This window comes from Fistularia commersonii, chromosome 5 (genome assembly GCF_037954325.1).
Source record: "Fistularia commersonii isolate RoL2024-O1a breed Wild chromosome 5, RoL_Fcom_v1.0, whole genome shotgun sequence".
Classification (NCBI taxonomy): domain Eukaryota; kingdom Metazoa; phylum Chordata; class Actinopteri; order Syngnathiformes; family Fistulariidae; genus Fistularia; species Fistularia commersonii.
Window position 1 is genome coordinate 14,985,195 of NC_141288.1, and position 26,104 is coordinate 15,011,298.

At 39.7% G+C, this 26,104-nt stretch overlaps 1 protein-coding gene across 1 annotated transcript in view; it reads left to right on the forward strand.

The window, feature by feature from the left end:
* The first annotated feature begins 12,136 nt into the window (after positions 1–12,136).
* LOC147234178 (copine-8) overlaps positions 12,137–26,104 on the forward strand; it is an 89,380-nt gene continuing 75,412 nt past the window's right edge. The window contains exon 1 of the mRNA XM_086146981.1: positions 12,137–12,352. Coding sequence (XP_086003107.1) covers positions 12,255–12,352 — 98 coding nt within the window. The 5' untranslated portion in view covers positions 12,137–12,254. The remainder of the gene's footprint in view (positions 12,353–26,104) is intronic.

The following is a 26,104-nucleotide window of genomic DNA, read 5'->3' on the forward strand; positions in this document are numbered from 1 at the left end:
TTTGTTATGTCAACACAATCTGGTGGCAGAACCAGCTTGATCAAGATGGAAGACGGAAGTTTGAATACAAAAACAAAAAGAAGATGGGACCGAGTATTTTGCACAGTCTGCAGAAAGGAGTGTTCGTATCACCAAAGCACATCCAGCTTAAAGTGTGTGTGTGTGTGTGTGTGTGTGTGTGTGTGTGTGTGTGTGTGTGTGTGTGTGTGTGTGTGTGTGTGTGTGTGTGTGTGTGTGTGTGTGTGTGTGTGTATACATATATATTTCAGGATATATACACAGTGGGGAGAACCAGTATTTGATACACAGCTGACTTTTCAGCTTTTCCCACATACAAAGTATGTAGATGTCTGTAATTTTTATCATAGGTACACTTCAACTGGGAGAATCTACAACAAAAATCCAGGAAATGACATGATTTGTAAGAAATTAATTTGAACTTTTATGCATGGCATAAATTCCTGATACATCAGAAAAACAAAAATTTATATTTAGTACAGAAACCTTTGTCGGAAATCAGAGAGATCAGATGTTTCCTGTAGTTCTTGACCAGGTTTGCACACACTGCAGCAGGGATTTTGGCCCACTCCGCCATATAAATCTTCTCCAGATCCTTCAGGTTTCGGGGCAGTCGCTGGGCAACATGGACTTTCAGCTCTTTCCAGAGATTTTCTATGGGGTTCAGGTCTAGAGTCTGGCTCGGCCACTCCTGGCCGTTGAGATGCTTCTTATGGAGCCAGTCGCCCTGGCTGTGTTTCGGGTCATTGTCATGCTGGAAGACCCAGCCACAACCCATCTTCAGGGCTCTTACTGAGGGAAAGAGGTTTTTGGCACAAGATTTTGCGATACATAGCCCCATCCATCCTCCCCTCAATACGGTGCAGTCGTCCTGTCCCCTTTGCAGAAAAGCATCCCCAAAGAATCATGTTTGCACCTCCTTCTTCTTCCTTCAAACACAAGTGGACTTTAGACCAAAAAGCTCTTTTTTTGTCTCATCAGACCACATGACCGTCTTCCATTCCTCTTCTGGATCCTCCAGATGGTCATTGGCAAACTTTCATACAGGCCTGGACAAGTGATGGCTTGAGCAGGGGGGTGTGTGTTGCAGGATTTTTAATCCATGACGGCGTAGTGTGTTACTAATGGTTTTCTTTGAGACTGTAGTCCCAGCTCTCTCCAGGTCATTGACCAGGTCCAGTGGTGTAGCTCTGAGCTGAACCCTAACCTTCCTCATGATCATTGATGCCCCACAAGGTGAGATCTTGCATGGAGCCCCAGACTGAGGGAGGCTGACCATCATCTTGAACTTCTTCCATTTTCGAATAATTGTGTCAACCGTTGTGCCTTCTCACCAAGCTGCTTTCCAATTGTCCTGTAGCCCATACCAGTTTTGTGCAGGTCTACAATTTTATGCCTGACGTCCTTACACTGCCCTTACACTGTTTGATTGAGTGTGTGGACAGGTGTCTTTTATACAGGTAAGGAGTTCAAACTGTTGCAATTAATACAGGTAATGTGTGGAGAACAGGAGGGCTTCTTAAAGAAGAACTAATAGGCCTGTGAGAGACGCAGTTTTTATTGGTTGGTAGATGATCAAATACTTACTGTATGTCATACAATAAAAAGCAAATTAATTATTTAAAAATCATACAATGTTATTTTCTGGATTTTGGTTTTAGCTTCCATCACTCACAGTTGAAGAGTACCTATGATAAAAATAACAGATCTCTACATGTTTTGTAAGTGGCAAAAGCTGAAAAATCAGCATTATATCAAATACTTGTATACTTGTTTTCCCCACTGTATGTATGTATATATATATATATATATATATATATATATGTCTGTACTGCTCATGGTTCATCCATGATGGGTTACATGCAGAGAAATAATTTCCCTCAAGGGATTAAATGAATAAATAAATGAATACAAATATATATGCATATACATACACATAGTATAAATGTTTATCATTCATTCATCCTACACTCAATCATTCTTTATTTGTGTCTTGGTATCATTCCTCCTCTAATTATAACTGCAGGCATGAAGTAACAGATTAATATGAAAAGTGATAAAAGATCAATATTTAATGTTCAAATATATTGAGAGCAGCAAACTGCTAATTAGCCTCAAGAGACTAGATCATTGTCTTGCTAGAGCTTACATAGTGTCCAGCTTCAGTTTTATTCCATTCACTCATGTACAGTAATAGATGGATTCAATGAGGATTGTTTTGAGCCCTTAAGAAACAAATTACATTTCTTATTGCATATAAAAACAGGGGTTGAAGGACATAATTATATACACCTCCATTATGTCAACTACCAAACTATCACAGCTTTTTCCTTTAAGTTTATATATAAATAGATAGATAGATAGATAGATATAAATAGAGATATATATATATATATATATATATATATATATATTTGAAAATGTTGTTGCTCTCAGCAACATCTGCCCTAACTGGTTTGATAGACAGAGGGAAGGACACTTGGATACCAGCCAGCAGAACATTCAGGCGGAAGTATCGTCTTTGGTTACAGTCATATCTTCAAACAAAGTAAAGCATCAATATTATTACTGCTCAGAAGCTGGGAAGATTTGGCTTTTGGCAGATTTCATCTGCTAGCTAAGCTTTGTAAAAGAAACAGTGTAAAAGAAAAGGTGTCCGCAGAAGCAAACATTGCAAACTATAATCATCATCCATCCATCCATCCATCTACCATCCATCGCCTGCCGCTTATTGTGCACACAGGGTTGTGGGGGATGCTGGAGCCTATTCTTGCTGTCATCAAACGAGAGGCGGGGTACACCCTAGACTGGCCATGTTTAATTTCTCCTCACAGTGATATACTCTGATTTCTCTTTATGAAAGACCAATACAGATGCTTGTCATCTATTGCTGGGGAGAGATATTTCCACTTATCCAGGGGCAGGCCATACTTTGTACTTGTATTACAGAAATCTTTTCGAGTGCAGCGTTGTGGCACAGACACAGGGAATTAGAGGTTATACAACAGTCAGCCATCACAGGCTCTAGTTGTAAGATGTCAGTCATGTATGTCTTTACCCTAAGAACCTGTCTTCAGCTTCCAGGTGAGGCTTTCTAACCTGTCCATCTATTTTTCCATCTAGCCAGCTCTGTAGGATGTTTACTGTTTAATGGAAATGAAATAACAGTCTTATTTATGCCCTACAAGTTCACCAGCCAGACAATCAAATTTCCCAAGGAAAACCACCTATGCCAAAAAGCGTGGGTTGGCAGATTCACTTTAACTTTAATTGTGACATAATCCTTGAAGAGTTTGGCTATTCAATCTTCCTCTAATCTGTTCACTGAACACATTGATTGGTGTGTGGTTCCCTCTGGATGCTCTGGTTTCACAGTCAAATATGTCTGGATAATTGGACTGTGCTATGTACAGCTGCAAGTGTTGTATAGTGACTGAGGGATTAAAATCAATACAGGTTAATTTCATTGTTTTCCGGAAGACGATTTATCTCTGTCTCCTGATACTTTTGCTTTGCTCCCTTCAGACTGGCCTGAAAATAACAAGGAAAAATGTGCTTGTTGAACAAATACTGGACCGCCTTTTCAGAGATATCTCTCCTCCATTGCATTTTGCCACTAATTCAGTCGAATGCGCGACATCACCACCAGTTTTTAGCCATCACTTTGTGCTAGGATTCTCAGTGAGATTTTTTTTCATGTCAATTAATGTATGAAATATTGACGGCAAATCTGGATTTAATTTTTGTCAGACAGCTGGATAATTTAAAACAAAATAGTCAGATGAAAGTAGAGTGGGTGCCAGAGATAAAACAAGCATGCAGAAAGTGATTGTTAAAGACCTTTGTCTAGGAGAGATAGTGAGACTTGAAAAGAAAAGTCAATATTCACCTCCCTGGCTTCTATCTCTGAGCATCGAGAGAGTGAATCCTTTGGCTAAAAATATCAGTGCTGCTGCTTTATGACCAGAACTGATGAGCTGTGATACTGCTGCTTGCTCACTTAATGCACCTACAGAAATCAGCCTTGCCCCCCCTGAGAAGATCACACTTATCAAGCAAAACAGATTGGGAAGAACAATATTTTTAATATGCCACTAAAAGCATATCACTGTGAAATTGGAGGGCAATGCCTTTTAGGAAAGCATGCCTGTTCCCCATTTACGGGATCACAAGTGGATTACCACACACACATGTTGGGATGTATGATGCACAAATCATAATATATATATATTACAAATATTCAAACTACACCCCGTATATGCAATAAGATGTTTCACTGTCTCATATATATTTCTACACATAGACATATTCAGATTGATATGTGAGTCTGGAAGGACTGTTCTTCTGTGCTGAGCTGACAGATGATAAACTCTGTATTTAATCCACAGCAAAACATTTCTCTGATGTAAGTGAGGTGAGAATGAAATGCAGCCTCAGGGCAGCCGGTGTCTCTCCGAGCCAGCCTCGGGGGGGTGGGGGGTGGGGGGCACGGAGCAGTGTCTCCCTGAGCCGGTTCCAAGCCCAGATAAATGCAAAGGGTTGCATCAGGAAGGGCATCCGGCGTAAAACTTTTGCCAAAACCAAACATGCAAATCAACCATGATAATCAGATCATACCGAATCGGTTGAGGACCGGGTTAACAACGACCGCCATTGGTACTGATGATCTACAGGGTACTAGTGGAAATTGGGCTACTGTGGGTCGAAGATGAAGAAGAGGAGGATGGAGTGTTTGGAAGCAGAGAGAGAGGAGGAAAGGAAGGCGCCTGGGACTGAGGGACTTTTAATATTAGGACTATGACAGGAAAAGGTAGAGAGTTGTTCAACATGATGCACAGAAGGAAGGTGAATATACTGTGTGTCCAGGAGACCAAGTGGAAAGGTAGTAAGGCTAGGATCTTAGGAGTAGGCTTTAAGTTGTACTATCACGGTAATGACAAGAAGAGAAATGGAGTAGGAGTTTGACAGATGCTAGAAGAGTGATGGGAAGATGGAAAGAGTACTTTGAAGAACTGATGAATTTGGAGAATGAAAGAGACACAAGGGTAGAAGATGTGACTATTGTAGACCACAAAGTAGCACAAATTAGTAAAAGTGAAGTGAGGAAGGCACTGAAGAGGATAAAGAGTGGAAAAGCAGTTGGTCCTGATGATATACCCGTGGAGGTGTGGAAGTGTCTGGGAGAGGCCGCTATAGATTTTCTGACTCGAATATACAACAGGATCAGATAGTGAGAAGATGCCTGAAGAATGGAGACGAAGTGTGATGGTGCCCAATTTTAAGAAGATGCAGTATTTGCTTTGAGAATGCTAACAGAGATATACATAGAGGGCCAGAGGGCGCTGCATTGTGTTTTTGTAGACCTAGAAAAAAAGCATATGACAGGGTGCCAAGAGAGGAGCTCTGGTATTGTATGAGGAAGTCTGGAGTGGCAGAGAAGTATGTTAGACTGGCGCAGGACATGTATGCTAGCTGTGAGACAGTGGTGCAGTGTGCTGTGGGGGTCACAGAGAGGTTTAAGGTGGAGGTGGGACACCATCAGGGATCAGCTCTGAGCCCCTTCTTGTTTGCAGTTGTGATGGACAGGCTGACAGATGAGGTTAGGCAGGAATCGCCATGGACCATGATGTTTGCAGATGACTGTGATCTGTAGTGAGAGCAGAAAACAGGTAGAGGAAAATCTAGAGAGGTGGAGGTATGCCCTGGAAAGGAGAGGAATGAAAGTTAGTCGCGGCAAGACAGAATGTATGTGTGTGAGTGAGAGAGACCTGGGTGGAACGGTGAGGCTACAGAGAATGGAGATCAAGAAGCTGGAGGATTTCAGGTACTTTGGGTCAACAGTCCAGAACAACAGAGAGTGTGGAAAAGAGGTGAAGAGACGGGTTCAAGTAGGTTGGAATGGGTGGAGAAAAGTGTCAGGGGTACTATGTGATAGAAGACTATCAGCCAGAATGAAAGGAAAGGGGTACATGACAGTGGTGAGATCAGCAATGCTGTATGGACTAGAAACAGTTACAATGACCAAAAGACAGGAGGCAGAGTTAGAGGTTGCAGAGATGAAGATGTTGAGGTTCTCTTTGGGAGTGACCAGGATGGATAGGATCAGGAATGAGTCCATCAGAGGAACAGCTGTCAGGGTCTCACAGCTGGGTTCAATTCGTAATCGGCGCCAGCTGCAGCAGAGGCCGCTAATCAAGATCCCTATAAAGGGCAGCGGCACGCTCTGCCTGGCGCCGGGTAATTGCGGTTGCCCAACGACACCTGTCACGACTGGACCTAGCCATGGTCCCTGAGATGGTTCGGTCACATACAAAGGAGGGATAGTGAATGTATTGGTAGATGGATGCTGGAATTGGAGCTGCCAGGCAAGAGGTCTCGAGGAAGACCAAAGAGAAGATTTATGGACATAATGAGAGAGGATATGAAGGTAGTTGGTGTGAGAGAGGAGGATACAGACAATAGGGTTAGATGGAGAGGGTTGATTCGCTGTGGCGACGCCTAGAGGGAAAAGCCGAAAGAAGAAGTGAGGTGAGAATGAATTGCATGTCAAGAAGCTGAGTATCAGTAACTTTGAACCCTGACAGTCAACAGTTGTGTTTGTGATCACTGCTATCTGTGACTTTTATAATCACCCATCAAAATCATATTAAGCTGAGCTGAAAAAGCAAAACATAGATGATATTTAGTAACATAGTAATATTTCAAGGATACCAGCTTTCCCTGCAAAGGAAGTGGCACTGGCCAGTTATTGGTGCATCGCTCAGAGCTTGCAAACTGACTTTTAGATAGGATCGTTATCAGCAGGGAAAATGAGAATTTCAGACATTAAAAAAGCAAATAAAAAGAAATGGGGAAGCAGAACAGCATGGGAAATTACATGTTTTGATGAAGCTTGTATCATAAAACCAAATACAAATAAATGCCTTTCATATTAATATTGCAATTAAAATGTGTTTTGAAACAGAGTCCTGCTGTCAGATCATAGTTTCAGTATTAGTGTTAACCCAAAGCCCACTATATTTTTAACTACATATGAAACATTTTGTTAATATTTGACACAAATCAAAGAAAATGACCATTTCAAGTTAAAATATACCACCTCTGCATGAAAAGCAAGGAAAAACATGTGAGCCCATTCAAACACATGAACAGTCAATGTGTTTAACACCTCGGGGTCTAATATAGATGTGTGAGATTACTTTTTGTTCTGTGATTGTAATCATCATGCAACAATTTCCAAAGAAATGGCTCAATGCTTTATGCATGTTTTGTCGTCTCCTAGATGATTAGAGACTGACAGATACTGACTTCCTATTGCAGTTCTTCGTATATATGTGTGTGTTTGTGTGTGTGTTTACAGCACTGCCATTTATAAAGCAGAATGCGAGCATTGGGTGGATGTGATGTATATTAGCAAATATTTTCTCTCTATCCATTTGTAGTCTGTGTGTGTGTGAATGTGAGAGAGAGAGAGTTCTACAGGTAACATTATTTACACCTGAGCATCTATGAACCAACTCACCCCATCAAACCACATGAAGAGGGTGGTGGTATGATGTCTGTCCTGAGGTGCCATTATAGTTTTTGCTTTCATGCTACACATCAAGCCATTTTGTGTTTGTGCATGTGTTTGTGTGTGTGGTGCGTAAAACATGGCTATATTTAGCTACATGAATAGCCAGCAAACACAGTGACTAATACTACAATGTGTCATTTTATGATCCCATTTATCCATCGTCTCCACATAAGATACACAGTGATGAACACATAATTGTATTTTGTCTTTACCCGTTTAGTTATTTGGGATGGTTACTGTTTAAGGGTTGTGCCATGGCATGCAGAAATAGAAGATGTATTTGTACATTTATATATGGAATTTGGGAAACATTCAAGAGAAAAATAATTACTTTAGCATCAATGGTTAGAGACACTGAGAATATTTCCCCTGCTAGTGCATTCATTTTTAAAGCAGACTCTGAAATGGACCAAATCACATAGACAAAGCAAAGATATCATAATGTGATCCCTCATCCCTTATTATTCATTATGCCACTATTGTATACACTGCCAGCAGGGTCTACCTTTGACTGAATTAAACATGGAAGGGCGCTGTAAACAAGCCCACAAACTCCAGATAATCTTCTCACAAAGTTTTGAAAAAACACATGTCTCTAGGGCACTGAATGCACAACCAGCCAAAATGTTTTTTCTTCATTTTGTCAACAGATCCTCTGCTTAACTTCATGTATAAACACACATCTATCTATCTATCTATGTGTGTTTACACAGTGTGTGTATGTGTGTTTACACAGTATATATATATATATATATATATATATATATGGCTGGATGTGTATTACAAGTTGGGTTATTTGATTGGGGTCATTATATTAAATAATACATTGCATTTATATTCCTTACCCACCCAGTTGCAGGCTCCAACTGTCTGGTCTCAGCCAGCATTATGTTGAACTAATTTGAAAAGTGTACCAGGCTCAGAGGAAACATCAGAGCATCATAGGACTCATTATATTTTCACAGCAACATCCCAGCTTCTGGTATAAGTGTTTGAGCCATCCGCCTCATGTTGAACTCCTTTGGAGTTGTATTGGTTAAAAACTTGGACTAGTCGGGTATATATCAATCCTATAGGAAAGAATGGTGGTGCAATAGTTAGCGCTTTGGCCTCACAACATGATGGCCCCTGGTTTGGTTCTGACAAGGGGACCTTTCTGTGTGAAGTTTGCATGTTTTCCAGTTTCCTCGTTGATTGTCTGAGGCCGAGCTCCATTTATTGGGTACCTCCAAAGGTATTGAATCAGGAGGAGTTCATTGCCGGCCATCTGTCCTGGTTCAAAATCCGCTTTAGTGGTGAAATATGTTTGCACAAACAGGGAATTTGACTCAGGTTTTTGATTACCGGTACACCTTGTACTGATGTGAAGATAAACAATGATTGGAAAACAGGAAACTAAAAGAGCAATGTGACTAATGTATTTAAGTTATATATCACTCAAAGGGCTTCTGTTTGAAACTCATATCTGCCTTGAAGGTCATGAGATTCTAGGTGTACATTTCCTACTTTTCTGTCGGTAGTGCATTTGGATATTTGCTGATAGGATAAGGCTGTAAACATTATAAAAATAAGATTGTAGATATGAGTATGGACAGTGCAAAAGAAAAATGGCAGTGCTATAAGATGTTTGAGTACAGCTTGGTGTGCAACTCACAAAGTGCAGGTGCAAGGATGAGTGCAATTTAAGTGTCAGCTGTTTAAGAGTCTGATGGCAGCCGAGTAGAACGAGTTCTTTAATCCTGTCGTCTATATTTCACACTCCGCACCTCCGGCTGGAGGGTAAGAGTGTGAATAGTCCATGTTGGGGGTGGGTGTGGTCCTTGTTGATGGAGGTAGCTCTCCTGTGGACTCTGCGGTGGTAGATGCTCTGTACAGAAGGCAGTGGGGTTCCGGCGATCCTCTCTGCAGACTTTACCACTTGCTGCAGGTGTCTGGTCCAGAGCACTGGTGCTGCCATACCACAAGGTGATGCAGCTGGTCAGGATGCTCGCAACAACACAGTGCTGTTGAGCCCTCCTGACCGTCTGCGTGGTGTTGAGGGACCAGGTGAGGTCCTCGCTAATCTGGGCACTCAGATATTTGAAGCTGCTCACCCTCTCAACCTCAAGACCTTGGAGGAACAGTAGCTGATGAGTTCTCCTTTCCTTCCTCATGTCCAATATCATCTACTTGGTCTTGTCTGTGTTGAGGGTAAGGTAATTGTCCTCTCAGCAGCATTTTTTCCATGGTCTGAGGGCATCATTGAAACCTTTCTAAAGCTGTGTCTACACAAAAAATGGTTAGTATTTAGGAATTTAAACAACCTAAAGGTTATAGCCCAAACCGCACAGTGAAAACTGAGGTAGATAAGCAAAGGATTCTCAGCCTTCTAAAGGTATGAAGTTTGTTACAGCAAGTCTGTGTTTGAGGACATCTACTAGAAGATAATGGTTGAAAATAGTTTTGTATCATTCAAAAGAAACAAAAACTTCCAAATGATCTGCAAAGTCTGAGATCTGTGTACAAGTCTCCCTTATTGTTCGGAATGAATCGTTCAATTCATCCCTGATCAAAACCGTTGTGCTGCTTAGCAGTCAGGCCATGGAGCAGAAAAGTATGCATCAATCAAATACAGGGAAGTTTGACAAAAGTCAGCCACACTAAATGAATGGGCGTGTTGAGCAGCTCCTGCGTGATGAAACAAGCTGGACATTTGTTTGCTATTCTGAACCTGTGAGCTCTCAATCTAAATGTGTTTTTCTTTCCCTCTCACAAAGTTTACTTCAACTTGACAAATATGAATATAAAAGTGACACAGAGGAGCTGGGTCTACATGATCCCGCTTTAAAATAATTTTTAAGGGCAACTGACTGAGTGTGATATAAATATAATTACATCGCAAAATGTACATGCTGATGAGTGCCTGTTCCTCATACTTTAACTTTGAAATGCTGAAGGCTGATTAAAACATCCAAGAATCAAGTTTTTTTTTTTCCTTTGGTTTGTTTATTTTCACAAATAACATCATCCCACAAATTATGTGGTGATGTAATACTAGTGTGCGCAAGTGCTCATCCTTTGCATAAATTCACCTTGAAAAAAACTCCAAAAATTCTGTATTGGTTTTATAAGTGATGAAAGCTGTGCTAAGTCTGCATTGAGTGAGGCATCCAGACACTGACTTGTGGTTTTGCCTCATTAAGGCAAGGCGTTGTTGGTCAAAGTGCTTCATGAGTTTCCAAGCACAGGTTTTAAAAGGTGCAAATGCACTTTCTATTAGGACTAAAAAAAGAAAAAGAAAAAAAAAAAGAGCCATTGGCACAACAGATGCCACTGAAAATTCCCATCACTTTTGTTCATTACTTCGAAAGCAATAAGGACAGACTGCTTCGGTAAAAGCCTTTAAATACACAACACTCTGAGATTGATGAGATACAATTTTTCCATGGAGAACTGGTGAACTTTGGAAGTTTTTTTAAACACTGATTTGTACTTGAAACTACATTTGATTGATGACCAGGAGCTGCCACTGGCAAGAGGTCAATGTTGCTCCAGCTACACCTTGCTGTCCACATTTAATACATCACAGTGCTGACTGTGTGTCTATATAAACTGGAATACATAGAAATGTGGAACAGCACCGGTTTATTCTGTAAACAAGCCAAGTGTCTTAATAGAAACCCGTCTCAGTGAAGGTGATTTTTTTTTTTTTTTTTTGTTTTTTGCACAATTTCAGCCTGGTTAATCTTGTGTGCTGCTTTCAAATTATTTCTCGCCAATTCTATTGGTTACATTTCTTTTTTTCAGGGAACCTATTTTGTAGAGATGTAAATACCATCAGATAGCTTGTTGCCATGGTATAGAACGAGAAACTGGGGGAAAAAAAGCAGCAATTCTCTGTGTCTAAAATTCACATTAAGAAGGTTAGCAGTCAACACTTAACTAAGGGAGGCCAAAAACAAGCCCACACGTGTGTGTGAGGAAAAGCAACTACAAAATTACTTTAGCCTATCCGCAAATGACTGGATCGGTGCCTGACTGTCACTCACGGGAGTAACTTCTGATGAAAATACCCTCAGTGACCCCGATTACATCATCTGGCAGCCGAACAGCACATTTCCCCACCCGGTCCCCTAACAGGTTAATCCCAGCATGCAAGGGGGGGAAGTGAGGGGTGTGCGTGGTGCTAACAGCCCACGGTGAATGGAACTGAAGTGCACGAGTATTGAGGGCAGTGGAAAAATGTGTGATTCACACGCTTGTGCGCGCACACAAACACATGTGCACATCATAAGGATTCCCCCCCAACCCCCACTAATTTGCTTCGTTCACTGAAGCCGGAGCTGCTGGTTTGCAGGAGTGAAGTGAGATGAATTGAGTAGTGGAAGACGGACAGGAGGAGGGCAGAGAGCGGGGACGGAAAAACACAGTGAAGGAGAAAGAGGCAGAGTGACATCACATCTCCCGGCCCCTCTCTCTTTTTCCCTCTCTCTCTCTTTCCCTCTCTCTCTCTCTCTCCGCACCTTTGCTCCACTTCTCGCCGAAGAGGCTCCCATTCCATATCCTCGCTTCGCGTTCGCCGTCGCTCACATAGAAAGTGGGAGGGAAAGAGAGAGAGGGGGCTGGACCAGCGGTAGAGGACAAGACGAACGAAATATTTAGCTTTCTTTTTTGAAACAGGATGAACAATATTTTCTTAAGCATGGCGTCGATAGGCGACTTCGACCCGCTCAACGCGTCTATTCCTGCCACCAAAGTTGAAATCACAGTATCCTGCAGGTAGGGCCGCCTTGTCTGTCTGACCTGCTTTTACTCTCGCTGAAAGTCACCGGTACTTTAACTTTTAAGTTTTTGTCCCCTCTACTTTCCTTATGTTGTGAAAGAACTCTTTCACCTTTTGGGGGGAAATTAAATGTATCACTTACATCGTTAGCCGGCTGTGTTGGAGACGGACGTATTTTAGCTAAATCCCATCGCGACCGCGGTGGAGCCGTAGATACAAGTGTCATTTTTGGGTTGGATTAGCGACGTTTTGTAGCCGACAAAGTCAAAGCAAACTTTCGAGCCCTCTTGCTGGAAGAGTTGTCCGTGTTTCCTTGAGCGATGTAACTGTAGGCGAGAGCGCCAGGTAGAGGATATTGAGCTAATTGTCAAACATCATACTTGTAGAGGACTTCCGCCTTCATTAATCGATCGCAGGTGTGTTGTTTTCTGTGTACTGGCGACTCGTGACGTCGCTCCGCTGTGCTGGAATTCCACATCTCCCGTGTTTACTGTAAGCTGCTGCCCGGCCAGTTTACGTGAATTCACATGGGGACGACTGCCAGTTGTCCGTTTTGGGAGAACAAGGCGGGGTGTAGAGCTCAGCAGGTGTTTATTTAATGAATTGAAAAGAGCTCTTTATTGTTAAGGGAGGTATTTTCCCACCTCAGTTTAAGCTGGAGAAGTCTCGTATGAATGTGGGTTCTCTGCTGTGCCCGATACGCAAGAATGGATGTTTGAAGAAGCTCTCTATCAGGGCTATTAGAGATTTCATGAAATGAAACATCAATTTCTATACACTTACTTTTATACCGTTAAATGATCTCGAGTAACAGATCATATTCACATAAAAGATCCGCTGGAATTGGAATTACTGTAAATCACGTTCATGTTATAACCCCTCATACTGCCTCACGTGTAGTTTTGATTCCAAACAGATTGTCTGCGCAGTCATATCTTCCTTCTTTCCTTTCAGGGTTGGTCATTTTAAATGTGTATGTGACGCTTTTCCCTGAAATTTTCTTCAATAGACATGACCTGTTGACTAGTTTTATTCATTATGCCAGATTTCTCTCAAATTTAGACACCTAACAGTGGGATATTGAGACTGAGTGGTCGCACAATGCTGGTCAGCTCATGGATGCATATTAAATATTGTGACAATGAAATTGGGAAACTAATTTGACTAGAAAAAGAATGGCTCATTGTTGTGTTTATTACTTTGATTTATTTCCCAACTTTTTTTCCCCTCTTGGCTTTGCTGCATGTTTTTCAAAACCATGGTGTAAGAATAAATAAATGCAATCACAATGAAATTGTTTGGTGTAAATAAATCAACTTTAAATGTGCCATTTGTCCAAATGTTATCAAGAAATCACCCAAAAATCAGCAAGAAGATGCCAAAAAATCCAAACAAATGAACTCACAAATAATCAAGAAACTATTTAAAAACAAGTGAAAAACAAAAATTATGGTTTTAAATGAACATAAAGGAAGAACAAGAAATTTGAAAAATAGCTACAAAACTCGAACATTTTGGATTTTTTTTTTCTTCTCACACACTGTATGTAATCAGTATCTAAGATCAAGAAGTAATCCAGTGTTTGACCTTCTCAACACTGCATTCAGAGGTCTTCCAACATTTTACTTAACATTTTACTTTACTTACATTCACTCGACAGTACGTCCTATTTGATAGGGATTTTTTTCACCATAGCTGATATTACATCATAGATGTGAATCTCATGATGTTTTTTTATACGGTAATGAAAATAGACTAGTTGATGTAGTAGCCTGCTGCCATAGTTGCTCGGATACTCCTTATTCCCAGTTTTTTTCTTTGATCTCCTTAGTAACAAAAAGATCATGCCATCTTTTAGCAGAATATATGAACATGTTTAGCAGAGTTGAATAATGTCTGAGTCACCAGGCTCCTCAGTCCTCAGGGGGAAGTATGTTTTGATGGCCGTCCTCCCACCTTCAACCTGAGGGAGGGCTGGAATGCCATGGTTACAGCCAGGTGTATGTGTGTGTGTGTGTTTAATTGTGTTAGCATAAAGCATATACATTGTACCCATGCTTTTTTTTTTTTTTTTTTTTTTTGTAAGAACAAAAGACAAAATGTGGTAAATGTCCATGGTGACTATTTTTAAAAGTTGTGTGTGTGTTTATATGTGTGTGTATGTGTGTGCGTGTGCGTGTAGGTGGGGGGTGAGAAAAAACACTGGGAAGAAACTGACTGTGAAGAAAACAATATCAATGGCACCATTTTATTGTGGATGCTAATGTGTGTAATGTGGCTAGAATGATTGCCACTGTCATTCACAATTAATCTCAGGCGAGAGAAAAGGGGTCTGAAAATATGATCTTCATCTGAGTGAAGTACAATCAAATCAACGTCAGAGTGACGAATGAATGCATTTCATAGGGCTTGCTGCAAATATTTGTAGATTTTTAAAATGAATTTTGCTTGCTTCTAATGCAAGTCTATTTTTTTGAGACACATCACTTGTCACTCATCACTGGTAATATACCTAAATGAAATATCATCTGGGCAGATGAAAATATTAGGGATTTTATGAAAACTTTGTAATGCATAGGAAATACAAATTCATTAGAGTAGAAAGGAAAAAGGAAGACCTCCCAGCTTGAGGTTTTCCTGGTCACTTTTGGATTGTCTTTTCTATTCCCTGTCATATTCCAATTTATACTGTTTTTTTGTAAATTTTGTGCTGTTTTTAGTGTATTTCTGGAAGAAATCTAAAATAAATTTTTGTGCGTGTTCTTTAGAATCATCAGATTTGTTTCCTCATGATTATTATCTTAAATATTATAGGCGACTATTTCTGAATTTCTTAATTTTGTATCCATTTCATATCATTTACATCAACACTTGAATGTGGACATCAAAATGTATTACACCATTTTCAGTGTCAAAAATAATCCAAACTATATCAAAGTTTGATGATATTCTATACATTCAGATATACGACGCTGTCTTGTATTCAGAAGATAAATTAATTTGAATGACTTAAAGACAGAGTGTTGAAAGGGAGATAAAACAGAGGAAAAAGAGAACATACATGACAAGATCAGAACTCAACTGATGAATAGTTAATGATGCAACAATGAATGCAGTCACCCTTGATCCCCAGCTAATTCAGTTAATACTTTGCTCTAGAGGATAGGAACTATGAGCTTGATGTATACTCAGAAGTGAGCTGAAGACATTTTGCTGATCAATTGACAGGCTAAAGTTTCAGCTGAGATCAATACCCAAATAAACTCTAGCTATTGTGTCAAAGTATCTCCTGACACTGTGTACTGCATATGATATCTACAATCTTAGAGACCTCTTCTGAAGTCACCTTCCCACTTGTAATTATGCTTTTATCGGAATCACTAATACCCCAGACATAATTTCAGTGGATTTTAACTCAATTGAGTTGTTGCCAGAGAAAGGCAAGAGCTACATGCTCAAATTAAGAAAAATAATGTATCTCTTACGGTTACTAATGTATATTATAGCTTGTGAATTGGGGCATTTGAGATTAGTGTGATGGCATTGCTCTAGTTTTTGGGAATACGGAAATGAATGTTTATTCAAATGGAATTATTATGATTGAATCTTATCTGAGTCATTTTCTCATTATCCACATAAGCCAGCATTGATTCAGTTCATCATACCAAAAAATACATAAATAAATAGATGGCTAGACAAAAAGAAAGTTAAGTCTAGATATTTTTAGTATACTATTATGTCTTGTTTTGTGACACGACATCTTAATGTGTATTAACAGAAATGCAGATGTCATCTCACTGGGATTTCGGTAGAGATGTAATAAAAATCAAGTCACACATATTTTGCTTTAACTCAATTGAAACTATTCATCGCTCCTTAAACTTCAGTGCTTATTTTAAGAGATATTTGTAGATGTCATTTGTTTATATAAATATGGACATTGAAGCATGTACAATGCTTTGCTTCTGAAAAAAATGTTAGTTAGCCAGTGATTGAGCAGGATAGAGTGCAATTCAACAATTTGACATTGTTACGTAATACTATAATACAGTAATATAGAAACAATGAAACGATACTTCTTTCCTTCCTTTTCCTGTCGCCTGTGCCCTTCAGGGGTTGCCACAACAATTCATTTGCCTCCATCTAATCCTATCTTCAGCAACCTCTTCTCTCACACCATCGGAATTCATGTCGTCTTTCACTGCGTCCATGAATCTTTTCTTTTGTCTTCATGTAGGCCTCCTGCCTGGCAGTTCCTACCTTGACACCCTTAAACCTATATATTCTCAATCCCTCCTCTTTACATGTCATAGACCATCTCAGTCTGGCTTCTCTGACTATCTCCAAAACATCAACATCAAACAAGTGCTGTCACTCTGGAATCTTGAAGGCCAAAGAAGATGCTGTCCATCCTCCTCACTCCCAAAGAGAATCTCAGCATCTTCATCTCTGCTAACTCCTGCTCTTGATCCTTTAATCCTGTCTTTTCCCCACCGCCACCATCTCGTACGTCTCTCCAATTATGAAACAATACAATATTAAAAACATAGTTTTAATTCTGTTCCTATTTTTATATATTTGGAAGAACACATTCAAATATTTAGAGGTCAGATATTACTTTGTATTTACATATCATTATGATTCATGTGTAACTTAATGAGAAGCCGTAAAGAGAAAATAAACAACAATAACAGCCTTTGGCAAATTTTGTATAATTAGTTTCATAACTGGAGTTTGTAATTGTTTTAATATATAATGTAACCATGAGAGTAAGTGTTTTGCACAGGACCATTAAGAATGATTACTTTTATTCTTTTTAGCCGCAGGTTGCCCTCTCTGTCAGTGTCTCTGACATCTCCCTCTGTGGGTTTCGAGATGAATTACTCTGACATTAATGTGGGTTTCAGAAGGCTTTGTTTAAACATTTTGATATACTAACTACATTTCTTAGAAATGTTTAATTTTTATAAATCACACATATTATACACTGATACTTTTGAACATTTTATTGAAGCATTTAATTTTTTTAACATCTTCTGGAGAAATCTGGAGAGGACAGGAAAGAGTTGAGGAATGTGTATTTAATTTGGGAATCGTACTTTTTGTTTCATGATGTAAGCAGAAGGCACCCAAAATATTTGTATAAGGTCTTGATTTATCAAACAAGTCATACTGATTTATGATTGAAGAGGTTATTCCAAGTTTTCATAGATCTGCCAGGTAATGACATATGTCGGCATCATCGTGAAGTGTGCATAGAGGGGGATCCCATCAACCGCCTAAGCATATAATTAATTGCTCTATCTTTATACTACAACTAATAATTTCCTACAGCTTACTTTAACATGGCAATACAGCGTGGTGCCAATCTAGAAGATTGATTGAAGAGTGAATCATTGAATCTTTTGTGTTTATAGTATTTTTGTCCCTTATTTTCTCTATTACTATCCTTGATTGTGTGTGCGGTTGGTTAAGCGTGTGTGTGTTTCATGCCATGGTATGGTAACTGTAGCATTCATTTCAATTCTCTTTTTGTCATTGTAATAGCAATTAGCCAAATTCCATACAAAATTAAAGCTCACCGCTCTACAAGAATGAGCGTGAAACAGTTTTTTTTTTCCCTTTTGGGTTATTTTGACATTTTTCCATCTCCATTTATCTACCTATGGTCTCAGCACTGTCAGGAAATTGTGTTTGTTGACAACAATAGCAGTAAGATTTGCTCATCTCCTCTCCAAAGACATTGTGCTTTAATTTTTTAGGATTGGCTTCTCTAGCATGCATATTTTTTAACCAAAAGTTTAGTGTGAATATATGATAGCTACTGTATATTTATACACAGTAGACAAAAGGGCAGTTTAGAATTTAAAAATAGTTCTTGATAATCATCATACAACCCATGTTAAATGAACATCAGATGTAAACACAGCAAATGCTTGTTCTTCCTGGTCTGAAATATGAAGAAAGGCCAGATTTTAAAAAGGAGGTCACACTGTATATATTCTGGCCCAAAGGCTGGAACACACGATTGCTGTGATCCCTGTGATTTCACTCAAAATTGTGTCATATCAGCTTCCAGTCAGGACACATTTGAGTGAAAATACCTATTGCACAAGAGTCTCTATGGAAATCTTTATATTTTCATATACGGTTATACATAATGCTGGGAGTATCCTCCTGGATAACAAAAGGCTATAGGTATTTTTTCCTATAGGTATTTTTGGCTGATGTTAGGCGCCACCAAAACCACATGAGACCTCCTCATGTGGTGGTGGGGTGGGGGTGGTGGGGACTGGGCCTCACTGCTCTGGCTCTTCCTCCATAACCTGGATAAGTCGAGGAAGATGGATGGATGGATGGGTTGTTCAGTGTATCAGGTACTATCAAACATTTAATGTCCTTGATACCTCATTTCAGGAATTAAATTGGGTTTTGATTTTTTTCTTCCATTGCTTCATTTCAACAAACATATTAATATAAAAATGATTTTAGTGCTCTCTCTCTGACTCGCTTTATATACACACATATATATATGTATATATATATATATATATATATATATGTGTATACACACACAGTGGGGTAAAAAAGTTTTCAGTCTGCCACCCATTGTGCAAGTGCTCCCACTTAATTTTCATCATAGGTACACTTCAACAGAGACAGATTGCAAAAAAAAAAAAAAAAACAGAAAATCACATTGTCTGATTTCTAAAGAATTTATCTGCAAATTTTAAAGAATCTATTTGCAAATTATGGTGGAAAATAACTATTTGGTTAGAAGTTAAAGTTAATCAAAGAACAAAAGTTAATCTCAATACTTTGTTATAAACCCTTTGTTGGCATTGACAGAGGCCAAATGATTTCTGTAAGTCTTCACAAGGTCTTCACACACTGTTGCTGATATTTTGCCCCATTCCTCCATGCAGATCTCCTCTAGAGCAGTGATGTTATGGGGCTGTCACTGGGCAACACGGATTTTCAAATCCCTCCAAAGATTTTTTATGGGGTTGAGATCTGGAGACTAGCTAGGCCACTCCAGGACCTTGAAATGCTTCTCATGAAGCCACTCCTTGTAGCCCGGGTGGTGTGTTTGGGATCATTGTCATGCTGAAAGACCTAGCCACTATTCATCTTCAATGCCCTTGCTGATGGAAGGAGGGTTTTGTCTGAAAATCTCATGATACATGGCTCTGTTCATTCTTTTCCTTTACATGGATCAGTTGTCCCTTTGCAGAAAAACAGACCCAAAGCATGATGTTTCCACCGCCATGCGTCACAGTCGGTATGGTGTTATTCAGATGCAACTCAGCATTTCTTCCCCTCCAAACATGACAAGTTGAGCTTTTACCAAAAAGTTCTATTTTGGTTTCATCTGACCATAGGACGTTCTCCCAGTCCTCCTCTGGATTATCCAAATGCTCTCGCGCAAACTTCAGACGGGCCTGGACATATACTCGCTTAAGCAGGGGGACACGTCTGGCACTGCAGGATTTGAGTCCTTGGCAGTGTAGTGTGTTACTGATGGTAGCCTTTGTTACGTTAGTCCCAGCTATCTTGGTAGACTGATACTGGAATTGGAGCTGTCAGGCAGGAGGTCTTGAAGAAGACCAAAGAGAAGATTTATGGTCGTCGTGAGAGAGGATAGGAAGGTAGTTGGTGTGAGAGAGGAGGATACAGAGAATAGGGTTAGATGGTGAAGGGAAAAGCCGAAAGGAGAAGAAGATACATACATGTATGTACAGTTAGGGCCAGAAATAATTTGACAGTCACACAAGTTTTTTTATTTTAGCTGTTTATGCAAACATATTCAGGATACATTTATTTAATCAATATTGGCATAAAGTGCAGACTCTCAGCTGTAATTTGAGAGTATTCACATCCGAATTGGAGCAAGGGTTTAGGACTTTCAGCTCTTTAACATGTAGCTGCCTCTTTTTCAAGGGAACGAAAGTAATTGGACAATTGACTCTGAAGGCTGTAAAAAAAATAACAAGGCTGCATGGGCTCTTCCCTCGGTAACCTGTCATTAATTATGCAGTTAAAAAATCTGGAGTTGATTCCATGTGTGGCGTTTGAATTTGGAAGCTGCTGCTATGAACGCACAACATGCGGTCAAAGGAGCTCTCAACGCAGGTGAAGCAGACCATCCTGAGCTGAAAAAAATAAGGAATACATCAGAGAGATAGTAGAAATGTTAGGAGTGGCCAAATCAACAATTTGGTACAGTGTGAGAAAAAAAGAGCACACTGGCCTCAAAAAGGCCGGGGCGTCCTGGGAAGACAGCAGTGATGGATGATTGCAGAATCCTTTCCATTGTGAAGAAAAAACCCTTCACATCATCCACACATGTGAAGAACAGTCTCCAGGAAGTGGGTGTATCAGAATGTAAGTTTACCATAAAGAGAAGACTTCATGAGAGTTAATACAAAGGGTTCACCTCAAGGTGCAAACCATTAATCAGCCTCAAAAATAGAAAGGCCAGAATTGACAATGCAAAAGACACCTGAAGAAGCCATCCCAGTTCTGGAACAGCATTCTTTGGACAGATGAGACTAAGATCAACCTGTACTAGAATGATGGGAAGAAGAAAGTTTGGAGAAGAATTGGAATGGCTCATGATCCAAAGCACACCACATCTTCTGTAAAACATTGTGGAAGCAGTGTGATGACATGGGCATGCATGGCTTCCAATGGGAGTGGGTCACTTGTGATTAATGATGCTGTTACAAATGACAGAAGCAGCCAGATGAATTCTGAAGTGTATAGGGATATACTTTCTGCTTAGATTCAGCCAAATGCAGCAAAGTTGATTGAACGTCACTTCACAGTACAGATGGATAATGATCCAAAACATACTGCAAAAGCAACCCAGGAGTTTTTAATACAAAGATGTGGAATATTCTGCAATGGTTGAGTGAATAACCAGATCTCAACCCAATAGAGCATGCATTTCACTCTCTCAAGATAAAACTTAAGGCAGAAAGACACAGAAACAAGCAACAATTGAAGAAAGCTGCAGTAAAGGCCTGGCAAAGCATCACAAAGGAGGAAACCCAGCATTTGGTGACGTCCATGGGTTCCAGACATCAGGCCGTCATTGCCTGCAAAGGTTTCTCAACAAAATATTGAAAAGTAACATTTTCCTTAGGTTTATGTTTATTTGTCAAATTATTTTTGAGCTCCTGAAATAAGGAGCGTTTGTATAAAAATAGCCACAATTCCTACATGTTTAATCATGTATTTTTGTACAACCTCTTGAATTAAACCTTTAAGTCCGCACTTCATTGTTCATTGTTTCATCTCAAAATCCCGTGGCATGAAGAGACCAAATAATGTCCACCTATTTCTGGGCCAAACTGTAAATATATACGTGTGTGTGTGTGTGTGTGTGTGTGTGAGACCTCAGTATGCATGCAGCTAATGTATAGAAGAGTATTCTCCTGAAGGGACCATTGTGACGGGAAGAACCCGATGTCTGAAAGTCTTCTTGGGAAGATAACCCCTTCACAAGACAGGTGTGCTTTGTACACTCTGTGTCCAAATATTAAACTCCTTTTGAATGAGTGAGTCTAAGATAATAATATCCACATGTCTAGAAAGAACAACGCTCGGTTGTCAGGATAAAAAGCTCTGTATATCCCTGTTCAAAGAGCATTTTCCTTGTAATCCCTTTGGATTGTTGCCTGTGTATATGCTCGATTCTTATGATAATTAAAGATCTTAAATTAGACTCAACATGTTCAACAACCTAAAATATATATATGCTTATTTTTTTTTTAATGAGCATCCAAAGTGGACTTGCATCTTACTCAACAAAATAATGATCTTATTTATAAACAAAGATCCAACAGATAATTAGAGCTATTTTTTTTTCTTTAGATTATCCATCTGTGTATTCATCTCCACTTCATTTCCAAGCAACAGAAATGTCAGTATAATCGCACCACCAGACTGTAGACAGCCAGGACAGACAAATGATTCCTATTGTTTTTAAATACATCAACAGCTGAAAGATGTCTGGTTACTCTTGATAAGGATAACAAACTATATCCAGTTTGGACTGAAACCAACTGAATGGTTTGTCTGGGTCTATATGAAGGTAGCTATGAGAAATTGCCTGCTCTGCCAGACAAACTCCCCATAATGGCATGAGAGTGAATATAGATCAAGATGATTAAATGTCAAGTCAGTGTCTGATCCTCTTTGGCCTCCAGAGCAAATCTAAACCCACTTTAACTGTCTCTCATCAACAGAGAACCAAATTAGAGTTTAATGTTGCAATGCTATCTGTCTTTTGAACCCTAACATTCCTCTCATGTTCACCATCCAAGGATAATATTATTATTATTTCCTCAACCTCATCCCCTGTCCTTGGCATGTGTTGGAATGAGCCAGCATCCTTCTGGTCCCCAAATATTGTGTGGCTACTTTGATTTGTCTCAAAGTATTCGTTTTGCATTAAAGATTACTCATAAGAATGCATAGAATGACTTTTTCGTGTGACTGGGAGAGATGATGTGAGACTCTACGATGAACACCTGAAGGAAAAAAATGCATCAACAAAAGTGTTCATGTCTGTTTTTACTCTTCTCCTCTTTTCTATGTGCTCTTTCCTGTGCATTGCCCTTTTGTTATCTGGCTTGTTTTGCAAAATCAGTTTCCTCACAATCTCTGGTTTAGATAAGGTGAGAACTGCTTTTAAAGTTAGACGCTCACATCTCAGTGAATTTCAAAACCATTGACAGTATTGAGCTTCTGGACTAGAATCAATCTCTATTGTAAAACATTTACAGAAAATCCTTATCCACAAATGTTTTGCTCAAAGTGTGAGGGATGAACTACTTACCCAGAAACTGTGCTTTATATCATCACATGAGGACTACCTATTTTCAGTTTGCTCACTCCCACCATGGCAATGACCTGTTGGCTCCATAGAGGTCATATAATGATTCTCCTATTGAAAGCAACCATCACTTTGAAGTGAAGACAGGATCGCCTGCTGTGCACTGGTTCAGCACCAGCCAAAAGCACAAAAGGATGTGTTCAAGTGTGCATGACACGACGCTCGCAGACATTTCCTGTCTGTTTACACGCAGTTGCTAACAGCAGGGAGACCGCTTTATTTTGAATGAGAACACAGTGGTTCTAGCAATCAGGCAGACAAAGATATATTGAAGAAACCATTTCTGGACTACCATGAATTGATCCATATTCTTGTCAGTCTTACCTCTATCTCTGTTTCTGAGTGAAGCACAGTTGGTTTATGTGTGGAGTTTTTGTGTTACAGGTCACAGTCCTGTTTTGTAATCAGGTTTTGGCTTTTTCCTGGTCAGGCCAGTAAAGATTTATGCACTCTGAGGAAATTACAATCGACCTCTTCCCTTTTTCTCTTGTTCTCTACCTGCAGGTGGTTTTCTCCCCAAGTCACCAGGTGGTGTGTGTGTGTGTGTGTGTGTGTGTGTGTGTGTGTGTGTGTGTGTGTGTGTGTGTGTGTGTGTGTGTGTGTGTGTGTGTGTGTGTGTGTGTGTGTGTGTGTGTGTGTGTGTGTGTGTGTGTGTGTGTGTGTGTGGGAGGGGGGTGCACAAGCATGTGTCAACCCCCTACGAACACCCTACTTGTAGTGTCTGTCCTGTACAGCAAGGATTCAAGTTAGGAATGAGGAAAAGAAATGATAAAGATCTGACAGAGAGACTTTGTTGTTGCCAAAGGTCAAGGTTTTCACACACTAGTGCATTCAACCCTGGTACTATATGCAGGGATAATGGTTTAAAGGGTTCATAGGTGAAGACATTGGATTTGCTCTCAAGGCAAGAATGCTATAATGAAGGTGTTCTTTGATGAACAAGGTTACACACACACTACTCATCAAAAGCCAAAAAGCAACATTCTAAATACAGATTTATTTTACACCGTTACTCATTTTAATTTACCAGGATGGGGCAGGGGGTGTTCTGTGGCAGTAAGAGCAAGCTACACTTGATAACAAGATGCCAGGTGGCAAGGGAATACTCAAATCCTGATGTTACAATTTTTTGATAATACCCATCCCGACCAGATTCTGCTTGGTCACAACTGAAAGGCTTTACATATATTGTTGTCACTTTTCTTACTTTATCGACATTGAGCAACTACCTGCAAACCCTCAGAGTTTACAACTAATCAACACTTATTTAGTTGGATCAGAGGTTGCTAAGAAGCTACTTTTTATCTCTGAAATAAATTATCAAGGCCCTTTAGTCATGCTGTTAAGTTTTGTCAGTTTGTTTCATATTGTTGTTGGTATTGCTAGAAAATTATGTTTCCTAGTTTCTAGTGTTCATGAAAAGCCAAATCTATTGTTATCACCTGGTTAATAGCTTCTGATCATTTTTTTCATTTGAAGTGCCATATTTATCATTTTTACTTGATTAGAATTTTTTTGAATTTAGAATTTGCTGTGACGTTTTGGCCCCGTAGGTATGATAAGCTCTGGCAAATGAGCTATGAAAGAATGTTCTGAATTCCCAATATCAAATGCACTCATCAACCAGCTACCAGGAGACAAAAAAGAAAGAAGAAGAAAGTTCATGGCAGTTGTACCGCTTGGCAGTTTGTAGGTGCTAATTCTTACAGCTTCATGTTGATAACATGAGATCCCCAAAGATACATTCAAGCCCTCACACATGCCTGCAGAGTCATGCAGGTATTAATGCTCTTGCAGACACATGTTTTTCTCAATGTCATCTTATCAGATGGCAGATGACATTTTTAGTACACATGTAAAATTCAACCACATTTTGATGCACGGATACTTTGCTCCCACTCCAGTGTAGATATCTTCCCTTGGGATGTAGCTAAATTTTAAAAGATATCAAATATTTCCTAGCCTAATTTGACATTTTTTTCCTTTCACATTTCAAGGTTGACATCTGGATATTGGCGATGTGTGTTTAGGGTATGTTCATCTGTTGTTTCACAAAATAAATAATGTACCAGCGGCAAACATCCATGAACAATGTCATTGCCACCCATTTCAAATTGCTTGACATACAATAAATCACCCTCATCATAGCCGTGTTTCCAGCCAGCAACAGACAGAAAGAGAGGAGAGAAACTGGCCTGCTTAATGAAGTCATCTCCATCCAAGTCACATCGTACAGAGGCCGTTTGAATTCCTCCAGGGATGCTGCCTCCCTCTCTGTCTGTCTCCCTCTGTCTTATATAGAACCCTCTGGTATCAGGCCGCATGTCCAAGCATGTAGTCTCACTCTTACATGCAGAAATATACACTTGGCCTCTTTGGAAATTGCTAATTGGAAAAAGGCAAGATGGCTCCTTCAGATGATTATAGTAAGACAGAAGAAGAGGTCCTTTTTTTTTTCCCTACCCACTTGGTCTTCATGCATTGCAGTTGCTGCAAGAGTAACAGGCATGTCCAGTTTATGCACAATTATCTACACATAAAATTTTTTTACTAATTCTTATGGGCCTATATTCACAGTTTCGCATTCTTTGAAAAAAAAAATCGGAGCCTGTCATTGTACTGCTGAATTCCAACTGTATAGTTTTAGTGATATAATTAGTTGATTAAGAACACAAACAACACATAATATTACAAGTAAAATATTCCTTTTTTGCAGCATTTTTAATTTAAAACAGCTGAGATACTTGGCCTTTGCCATTATTGAGCAGTTACAGGCAGGCAGTGACGTGTTGATGGAGGAAGCAAGGCGAGTTGGACTAAACTACACTGAAAGCGGTGACAAAGG